Below are 11038 nucleotides of genomic sequence, written 5' to 3'. Positions count from 1 at the left end.
GGCGTGGAGGGTCGCGCGCCTCCGCCCGGGCTCTCTGCAAGCCGCGCCTATGCCGACCGACTCGGGGGCGCGAGCGCAAGGGTGGCGCTCCCCGCCCCGGGATGCGTGGGGACGGCTGCCAGCGTGGAGGGCTTTCTTCCCGAGGAAAGCGGGCCTGTCCGTGGAGGAGAGGGCGACCCGTGCCTGCTAGTCCAAACGGACACGAGTCAGGCACGGTGCATCCCTGGATTCGAGGAGCCGGCCCATTCTTTTGGGCGCTGCTGCCGCCGTCTTGCTTGTGGGCTTTTTAGAGCAGTGGTTCCCAACCTTTTTTTGACCAGGGACCACTAGGACTTTTTTTCTCCGGTGCAGGGACCGCAAGGTTCAAAATAAAAAATTCCGGGAATTTGAAAAATAAACTTTAATCATAACTGTTAGTTAAACATTAAACTTAGAATAATATTCGAATATATATATTTTATAATAGAGAACTTTTAATTGAAAATGTTAATTTATTATGGGTTTATAAGTTTGTTTCACGGACCTTAATTTAGTTCTCGCGGACCCCTGGGGGTCCACGGACCCCTGGTTGGGAACCAGTGTTTTAGAGGCACCTGGTTGGCCACGGGGTGAACAGACTGCTGGGCCTTGGTCTGGTCCAGCAGGGCTTTTCTTATGTTCTTATGTCATCTCCGTGGAGCATCTTAGGCTCTCCTTGTGGGCGCGTCTGGATGCTGTTACAAGGGGAGAGAAAGTAGAATAGAGCCAGAAATGTTTGCCAAATGCAATTTTAGCGTAAGAGCGTAACAAAAACCCTGCTGGATCAGACCAAGGATCATCACGTCCAGCCGCCTGTTCACACAGTGGCCAACCAGGGGCCTCTAGCCAAGATTTCTGACATGGGGAGGGGGACTGGAAAAGCTGCTGTGGGGTCCTCTAAGTTAGGTAAATATAGCAAGTCTTGTGAGTACCTGGGGCTGGTCACCAGGGCCCCAGGTAGAGGCAGCCCTTCTAGTCAGAGATACGGGGGATTGATCCTGAAGCCTCATTGATGCACAGTGCATGCTCCACTGCCGAATTATGTCCTTGCCAAGTTCATGTGAGAGCTGACAGAGCGTGAGTTGTGCCACATTTGTCACAGCCGACAAAGAGGCTTGAGGCAGATACCAGATGAGCCCATTGGTTGTGATGGAAGCAGCCGGAGAGACTCTCCTGGGAAGCCCAGCAAGAGCTATTTGGGCCATCTCCTCGCACTCAGCTCACACTTAACATTTGATGGCCGATCTGCGCAGACTCCTTTTCTGCATGGCAGAGAAGTGCTCGGGGAACCTCCCCTTAGCCAGGTCTCTGCGCACTTGCCTGTGCCTCTCAAGGGACTTCACTTGGAGCTCTGCCACAACTGAAGGAGTGCCACGGCCCACCTGCCTGCATCCTGTTCAGATGTCCTTTCAGGAAATAACAAGCTAGGTAATTGCCACTGATGAAGATAAGCGAGGGGAGGTCCACATTCAGATCCCCACTCAGTTCACTGGGCGACTTTGGGGCTGCCACATCCTTTCAGCCCAACCTACCTGACAGGGTTGTTTGCGAGAACAAAACAGAGGGGGCAATAATGTGCGCCACCCTGAGCTCTTTGGAGGAAGAGTGGGATAAAAATGAAAACCATTTGTGCAGAGTATAACTGATTGGTGCCACAACAGGTGTAGACGATCCTGTATCTTAGATATATTTTCTTTTTAACAACAACAACAACAAAAAATCGGTAAAATTTATAGAGGAGAGCTATACGTGGCTAAATGGAACCTCCATTTTCAGAAGCAGTAGATCTCCAAATATGGACAAAGGAAGGCTTTCGTGCCCTGCTTGTGAATTTACAAGAGCATCTGAGGAAATAGGTTCTAATCTGTGAAGAGTTTGTAGCAGAATAACAATTTGTGACGTCTTGCAGAAAACACAAGGCTCCTGTGTTGGTTGGAATCAGAATTGGGTGTGGTCCAAAAGAATACTCTATGATGTTAGTAGTAGAAAAGAGCAAGAGTCCAGTAGCACCTTAAAGACTAATAAGAATATTTTCTGGCAGGGTATGAGCTTTCGTGAGCCACAGCTCACTTCGTGAGCTGTGGCTCACAAAAGCTCATACCCTGCCAGAAAATATTTTTGTTAGTCTTTAAGGTGCTACTGGACTCTTGCTCTTTTCTACTACTGCAGACAGACTAACACGGCTACCCACTGTGAATTATCTATAATGTTAGAAACACTAATGTGAGGATCGTTTTTTTGTGTGTGTGTGTGTTAAGTGCCGTCAAGTCGCTTCTGACTCAGGGCGACCCTATGAATCAATGTCCTCCAAAATGTCCTATCTTTGACAGCCTTGCTCAGATCTTGCAAATTGAGGGCTGTGGCTTCCTTTATTGAGTCAGCCCATCTTTTGTTGGGTCTTCCTCTTTTCCTGCAGCCCTCAACTTTTCCTAGCATGATTGTCTTTTCCAGTGACGCTTGTCGTCTCATGACGTGACCAAAATACGACAGCCTCAGTTTAGTCATTGTAGCTTCTAGGGTCAGTTCAGGCTTGATTTCATCTATAACCCACTGCTTTGTTTTTTGGGCAGTCCACGGAATCGTTTTCGGTAGAAGCCAAAGAGGTTTAAAAGCCTTTGGTCTCCCCGCCGGCGAGCGGGCTGCAAAGAAGGCCAAGGCCGCTTTACTGCGCTCTTCGCGCCGCCGCGTCATTTGCCGACGCTCCCTTACTCGGCTCGCTTTGTTTCCCACCGGGGCGCTTTCCCCGGCGGACCCGTTGCCTGCGGGGCTCGGTTCCGGCCCCTTTGAGGGGCCGGGTGGAATCATGGGGCCGGGCGGGATGGGGCCGGGGCGGGGCGGCTTCCGGGCCTGCGCCTGCTTCCTCACCGACCACCTCTTCGTGCCTCGCTACGGCCTCCACCTGCGCTACTGGGGAGACCCGGAGCAGCTGCGGAAGGAGTATGGGCAGGTACACGGAGGGAGGGAGGGGGGAAGCTCGTCCTCACCACACACGAGGCTGCCTTGCACTGAACCAGGCCCTGGGTCCATCCGAGTCAGGGTTGCCTTTGGGACCTGGGACCTTCTGCATGCCGAGCAGATGCTCCATCAGCCAAGCAGATGCTCCATCATCGAGCCACAGCCCCACTCTCAGAATCCTATCGACTCGGAGCGCACAGTTCTCCCCTCCTCTGTTTGGCCTTCGCCACAGCCCTGCGAGGTGGGATGGGGTGAGGTGACCGGCCCGTAGGTCGCCCAGGGGACTTCATGGTTGAGTGGGTGTGAGGGTTTGAACCCAGGTATGCCCCTCCCCCCTACGTAGAACACTGTAACCACGACACCACTCTGGTTCGCAGTGGGTAGCCGTGTTAGTCTGGTTGCAGTAGTCGAAAAGGGCCAGAGTCCAGTAGCACCTTAAAGAATAACAAAAATATTTCCTGGTAGGGTAGGAGCTTTCGTGAGCCACAACCACTCTGGTTGATCTTAAAGTTGCCATTCGTCAACAAAGGACTTAACAGGGGGACTCAAGCTGCAGCACTGCAGCCAAAAGCTCTGCTCGGGACCGGAGTTCGATCCTGATGGAAGTCGGTTTCAGAGAGACGGCTCAAGGTTGACTCAGCCTTCCACCTTTCCGAGGTCGGTAAAATGAGGACCCGGCTTGCTGGGGGTAAAGGGAAGATGACTGGGGAAGGCGCTGGCAAACCACCCCATAAACATAGTCTGCCTAGTAAAGTGGGTCAATAATGACCTGGTACTTGCACAGGGGACTACATTTACCTTCAATGTCTCAGTAGATTTGATCGCACAGGTTGAGACTTAAATGGTGTAACATTTTCTCATCTATCTAAGGTCTTTATGAATCCAGGGCGCTGGTTGATCTGGACTAAGGATTGCATCGAATGGCATTTCTTTCTGAGTCACTTTAGTTTCAGATAACAACTAAACATCAAGTCCAGTAACAGCTTAGAGACCAGCAAGATTTTTGAGGTATGAGCTTTCCAGAGTCAAATTTGCTTTCATTAGATACCTGTAGCTGATGAAGGGAGCTTTGACTCTCAAAAGCTCATACCCCAAAAATCTTGTTGGTCTCTAAGCGGCTACTGGACTCAGATCTAAAAGTTCCTTAAGTTAGCCTTTGTGAACACAAAAGAGGTCATGTTTATTTGTTTATTAAATATAGTCCACACAAGTCAGTGTGAATGCACCCAAGGATTATAGTCACCTTTGTTTTGTCCTGGAGACACAACTAAGATATGGGGTGAGAGCAGAAGGGGACCTTGATTATAGAATGGGGACTATACATTATAATCTTAGTATGGGTTTGCAATCTGTGTGTGTGCACTACATAAAAGCCTGAAGTGTCTCTTTCTACCTCAGGCCTTAAGAGAGCGTGGATGCAGAACTGAGGAAGAGTTTGAAGCTGTAATACAAGAGGTACAGTCAAGCTGGACAAGTTTAAGAAAAAAAGTTTTTTGGGGGAGGGCAGGAATAAGAGAGGCTTCTGAAATTATCTGTAGTGTCCAGAAAGTGGACTGAGAACCTGTTCTCACTTGCTCATAATGCTGATACTCAGGGTCACCCAATATTAGTGAACAAAATAAAGTATTTTTGGCACTTTCGTATATTTCGTTATCTTGCAGAACTCATTGCCACTGGCTTATATGGTTTTCAAAGAAGATTAAACAAAAAATAAATGAAGGTTTGGTCTATCACTAGCTCAATGGAGCCTCCATGTTCAGAGGCAGTATGCCACAATACCAGTTGCTGGGGGCAATAGCAGGGCCGGGCAAGCTGTCACCTTCATACCCTGCTTGGGGATTCACCAAAAATATCCAACAGTACAATCCCATAAAGAGTGAGTCACATGTAATTATTCTGCATAGGATCAGGCTGTAAGACTGCCATGTTATATACCACTACTTGAGTATATGTCCCACGGTACTCAGTAGGACTTACTTCTGAATTAAAGTGCACTGAATTCGCTGCATCCCAAGTCATAATGGATAGGAATGGGGCTGAATGTCTCCCTTTCATCTTCATAATTATGGCTTTTCCCGCAGGTTGAAAAAGAAGTGCAGAGGAGAAAGGAATTAGATCGCCACTCCAGAGAAAGAAAAACAATCATTTCCCAGAACTACAGACCAAAACATCCAGAACTGTATACTTTACAGGTAAAGAACTCACTATACTGAGCTAACGTTAAAACACACTAAAGGTTTTTAAGTAGAGGCTGCAATCCTAAGAATCCTTTCCTGAGACTTAGCCTAAATGAATAAAATGGGACTTACTGTTGAGTAGATATGCTTAGCAGTGCTTCCAGAAACAACTATTTTTGTGAGGACGTTAAGTTCCATTCTGTTTCTCCCTTTCCTCCCAACACTAGGATTCATTTTTGGCCCCGGAATTTGTAGAAACTGTTAAGTACTGCGCATCCAGTGGTGCAGATCTCCAGGGTCTGCTGAACCATGTGGAATCTATCTCAGGTGAGCAGAATAGCATCACATTACATCTCCCCAGGCATGGGTCTTATAAAAGCATGTTTGACCAGACCTGTATTTTGTATGGCAATACTGTCATGTTTTAAAAATGTCCTCCTGGTCTTTGCTTTCTTTCCCGTAAAACTGAACAGCTGCTTCACACATACTTTCCAAGGCCTCTTTGGTCCTGGTCTGAAAAGCGGACACGAGAGTTTCAATGCCAGGGCTCCATTTTAAGCATAAGCGAGGGGGGTTTCTTTGCTGAACTTTGCACAACAAAAATAAGACCATGCTTGTTACTTGGATTTGGGCTATCTGGTAAAACTATCATTAAAACAGCCCACCAAAGACATTCTACTAGCCACGCCTGTCCTATGGTGGTCATTTGTAGCATGATGTAAGGACTGAAGTTGCCAGTTGCTTCTAGTTTACAAAAGCAAAACAAAACACAGCCTTCCATGGCTGGTCGCCTGGAGACTATTTTTGCTCACCAGGAGGAGACCAAACAATTACAAATATGTCAGCATCTTTTTATTGCTCTTGGGAGCCAGCATGATGTGGTGGTTAAGAGCTGTGGTTTGGAGTGGTGGATTCTGATCTGGAGAGCCAGGTTTGATTCCCCACTCCTCCACATGAGCGGCGGAGGCTAATCTGGTGAACTAGATTTGTTTCCCCACTCCTCCACTTGAAGCCAGCTGGGTGACCTTGGGCAAGTTACAGCTCTGTTAGAGCTCTCTCAGCCCCACCTACCTCACAGGGTGTCTGTTGTGGGGAGGGGAAGGGAAGATGATTGTAAGCTGGTTTGAGTCTTCCTTAAGCGGTAGAGAAAGTCGGCATATAAAAACCAACTCTTCTTCTTCTTGTTTCCCCACATCAGATAAGAGAATCTACCGACTCCCCATCTTCACTGAGGAATTCTGCCAAGCGTTCATCGAGGAGCTGGAGAACTTTGAACAGTCCGAGATGCCCAAGGGGAGGCCCAATACCATGAATAACTATGGGGTGAGCACAGATGGAGACAATTTACCGATAAGACAGGAGGTCGAGGCTGTAATACAGCACCTGTTTTCCAAGCAGAAGCCCTGAGGTGCATCCCCCAGCATCTCAAGGAACAGGTGGCAAGAAAGAACTTTGGCTGAGACTCTGGGGAGCTGCAGCCAGTCAGAAGAGCCAGTGCTGAGCTAGATGGATCTGCACTCCTCCACGTGAGCAGTGGACTCTAATCTGGTGAACCGGGTTGCTTCCCCCACTCCTACACATGAAGCCAGCTGGGCGACCTTGGGCTAGTCACAGCTCTCTCTGAACTCTCTCAGCCCCATCTACCTCACAGGGTGTCTGTTGTGGGGAGGGGAAGGGAAGGAGATTGTAAGCCGGTTTGATTCTCCCTTAAGTGGTAGAGAAAGTTGGCATATAAAAACCAACTCCTCCTCCTTCTATGTGAAGTGTTTGAATGTTCTAAAGTACTCTGATATTTTTATGCTCTCTTGGATTCAGCCCTTGCATTTATATCCACTTCCCCCCACCCCCCAATGGCAAGCAGAGCACCTGTTAGAAAGGGAGAACTTTCCCAGCCATGGAAAGAACCTGCCCAGGGCCAGAAAGCCCGGCCCTTCTACTAGAAGGGTGTTCATTTGTTGCACTGCAGCTGGTTTTGTTACCCTTTTCTCTTGCACGCTTGCACTCTCCATTGCAGGTTCTCTTAAACGAGCTGGGGATGGATGAGGCTTTCATCACGCCTCTCCGAGAAAAGTACCTGGGCCCCATTTCAGCGCTGCTGTACCCGGACTGCGGGGGAGGCTGCTTGGACAGCCACAAAGCTTTCGTCGTGAAGTACGCCTTGCACGAAGACCTGGACCTGAGCTCCCACTACGACAATGCAGAAGTGACCCTGAACGTCTCCCTGGGGAAAGAATTCACTGAGGGCAATCTCTACTTTGCTGAATTCAGACAGGTGCCTATTCTTTGGAATACAGTCCACAGGGCTTACAGTGGTTGTCCCTCTTGCTTCTTCATGCAGTGTGGAAGTAACACACACAATTTGCTGGAACCAGATGCAGCCATGGCTGCTAGCTTCAGTGGCTTTAAAAAACGGGTTAGATTAGGGGTCCCCAGTATGGTGCCCACAGACACCATAGCATCCGCTGATACCTTTCCTGGCACCTGTCAAGTGCTTTTATAAAGTGGGTGGGGCCAGAGGGGCTTCTGCTCAGCAGAGCTTTTGATTGGCTGGGCAGATTTTAAAAAATTGCTTCTGCATCAGCTGCCATCACAGCACAAGGATTATTTATTTTATTTATTTAAAATATTTATTAGCTGCCTTCCTATGTTACAGGAACTCACGGCAGCTTACAATGTAAATAAAATACATAAAAACCATTACATAAAATCAGTAATCTAAAACTGCCGGTATTTTTTTCAACAATATGTTCATTTTAAAGGGCATTCTGTTAATAAGAGCTTCCGCCTGAAATGCTGAAGAGATACTATTAAATGTTTGCATAACCTGACTCCCTGACATTTTGAGGTTGGCTCTGCCTCCAGGGACAGCTATTTTTTTTATTGCCCCCACCCTGTTTGTGAATTCCAAAGATGCCGGCAGGCTCAAAAAGGCTGGGGACCCCTAGATTAGACAAAAGTGATGGAGAAGAGAGCTGTCAACAGCTCCTAGCCATGACAGCTAGATGGAAATTCCATGTGTAGAAGCAGTCTACTGCTAGTTATCAGATGCTGGGGGACAAACAAGGGGGGGAGGCCCTTGTTCCTTAAATTCCAGAGGCCATTTGAAAAGAAATGCTGGCCTAGGTGGGCCTTACTCTGAGGCTTTGTTTAAATGCTGCTGATGGGCCTTAAAATAGAGGGGGGGCCCAATTTAAAAGAAAAATAAGAGTTGGTCTCTATATGCTGACTTTCTTTACCACTTAAGGAAGAATCAAACTGGCTTACAATCACCTTCCCCACCCAACAACAGACACCCTGTGAGGTAGGTGGGGCTGGGAGAGCTCTAAAAGAACTGTGACTAGCCCAAGATCACCCAGCAGGCTTCATGTGGAGTAGTGGGGAAACCAACCCAGTTTTCCGGACTAGAATCCTCCGCTCCAAACCACCGCTCTTAACCACAGCACCACGCTGGCTCTCTGAACCTTTTAAAAGTCACCTAACTAGCAGTTGTCTGCTGTCGCTTCATGGCAGTGAATTCCATAAGTTGATTCTGTATCATGCAAATAAGCACTCCCTCGGAAGGTCTTCCCCACAGAGGTAGTCTCATTGGGCAGGGCTTCAGGGAGCAGACAGTAATCGCCTCCCCCGGCAATCTCCCTTCATTCTCTCTAAGGATCTCAAACCTGTGCCGCGTTACGTTGAAGTTGAGCATGTGCCCTGCCACGGATTGTTCCACCGGGGAGGACAGATGCACGGGGCACTCCCCATCGCCTCCGGGGAACGCTGGAACTTGATTGTCTGGATGCGATCGTCTGCCGTCCGAAACCAGCTCTGCCCCATGTGCAACAGACAACCTGAGCTGGTGCCAGCAGAGGGGTTTGGAGAAGGGTTCACCGGGAACCCTGAAGACAACCAGCCTGAAACCATGGATCTGTGCTCCTTAACGTAGGGGGCAGGTGACACGGGGGCTACACTTGGAACTCGATTTCAATAAAATGCTGCCAGTGGCAAACAGCATTAGTAGCCCCACCTCTGTCTCTCTGGGTAACCTGAGGGGTTTCCAGTGCATCTGTGGCTGGGTTGCACTGGGAGATAAAAGATTAGAGTCCTTCACTGGGCTGCAGAGGGGCTGAGATGCAAAATAGTACGTTGGAAGGGGGGATATATGTGGGCTCAGCAGCTACACTGGGGCCGGTTTTGGCCCCCAGACATCCAGTTGCCTAGCCCTATGCTAAAACATCAACATTCTACTCTTCACACTTCCTCAGAGGATATCCATACATTTGGTAACTCCAAACTTGGGGGGAAATGTCTCGTTTTTAATTCTAATTGACCCCCAGGTTGGACCCTTCACTGGGAAAACTAATTTTATGTAATTTGCAAGTCTGGGGCTGGTTGGCTATTGTCTCGGTTAACACAAGCCTCTTGAGGCAATGAAAACTCTATTTTGCTAGTCAAGCTGCATGTTTTGCTCATCTGCATAATTAACCCCTGGATAAAAGGAAGCAAAATCCAAACAACATTAATTTCCTTGGGGGAAAGAGCAGAAATGTGCCTATGAATGTACCTGTCATTAGTGCTCTGGGACAATTGTCCATTTGTATTACTTGTCAAAATTGCATTCTGAAAGCAGAACAGCCATAATAGCTGGCAGAGCCACTGATTTCCATAATAATAAGAGTTTCATCTTCTCTGCAATAGGGAAATGGTTGCACATCACATATGCATTGAATTTTTACAGTCTCGTCACGAAATGGGTATGTATACATGCAGAACGGAAAATTGGGCCTGCCAAGTTATGAGCACAGAAAATTAACCCAACCAGGAACGCAAGACCCAGGCTCTCTGCTGGTGTAAAGAGCAAGAAAACTAGTTGGAACTGAACCAAGGAAGCCCTGTTTTAGTTCCAGTTCCAACATCAAGACCCCAATTCAGAATAGCCAACAAGATCTTGAGGCCTGCCTGCTCCCACAGAAACCACCCACTCAAGCTTGCTTCAGAGGCCTTGTTCTATGACCCATCTTCAAGAGGGGACAGGGAATTACTGCATCCATTTGTCTGGTCCCTGCCTTTCTGAACAGGTTCCAGGTCCATGCCCAGCATCTGCACTTAAAAAAGGTTCAGGTACATGAACACATGAAGCTGCCTTATACTGAATCACACCCATGGTCCATCAAAGTCAGTATTGTCTGTTCAGACTGGCAGCGGCTCTTCAGGGTCTCGGGCAGGCGTCTTTCACATCACCTACTCGCCTGGTCCCTTTAACTGGAGATGCCGGGGATTGAACCTGGGACCTTCTGTATGCCAAGCAGAGGCTGTACCACTGAGCCACAGTGGTAAGAAAGACCTCTAGCTGGGACTTCAGAGTGCTGCTCCCAGGCACAGTGGAAAAGACTGACCCTTGATAATATAAGGCAACTTCATGTGCATGGAGCTAGATGGCCTAATCGGCAGCAGTTGGTGCAAGGCAATTTCTGGTTTGGTTTTAATGCTTTGCTGTAGCTGCTTTGCTTCCATACTGTTTGGCTGCATTCTTTTTAATTTTTAACATTGCTATAGTCTTATTTTATTCTGGGTCTGAGTGCATTCTATTTTTTATGCAACTTGTGAGCTGCCTGCATAAATTCGTTGAGAAGTAGAATATTAACTTTTAAATAAATAAATAATATATGCCTACATCAGGGTTGTTTTGGCTTTTTTAAATAATCACCATGTGGGATCACACTAAGGATTCATTTAGTCCAGCCCCCTACTTTCAACATGGGACAGCATGACAGCTTTGAGGAAGCTCACACAGAAGGTACAACAGCAGTGACAATCCTGTATTGTTTGTCCCCTGCCTCTAGCAATCAGATATACTGTCTCTCAATATCTATTATCCTGCCTGTGTTCCAAAGCACATAATAGGC

At 47.9% G+C, this 11038-nt stretch overlaps 1 protein-coding gene across 1 annotated transcript; it reads left to right on the top strand.

Annotated features, from left to right (window-relative positions):
* Positions 1-2821: 2821 nt before the first annotated feature.
* OGFOD2 (2-oxoglutarate and iron dependent oxygenase domain containing 2) lies at positions 2822-9078 on the top strand. The gene is made up of 7 exons (XM_056859600.1): positions 2822-2965; positions 4372-4428; positions 5055-5165; positions 5378-5477; positions 6349-6473; positions 7165-7422; positions 8803-9078. The coding sequence occupies exons 1-7, from the start codon at positions 2822-2824 to the stop codon at positions 9076-9078; spliced, it is 1071 nt and encodes a 356-aa protein (XP_056715578.1).
* Positions 9079-11038: the final 1960 nt, after the last annotated feature.

The sequence above is a fragment of the Euleptes europaea genome, chromosome 13 (genome assembly GCF_029931775.1).
Source record: "Euleptes europaea isolate rEulEur1 chromosome 13, rEulEur1.hap1, whole genome shotgun sequence".
Lineage (NCBI taxonomy): Eukaryota > Metazoa > Chordata > Lepidosauria > Squamata > Sphaerodactylidae > Euleptes > Euleptes europaea.
The sequence above is the reverse complement of the archived record's forward strand: the minus strand, read 5'-3'. Positions and strand labels throughout refer to the sequence as shown.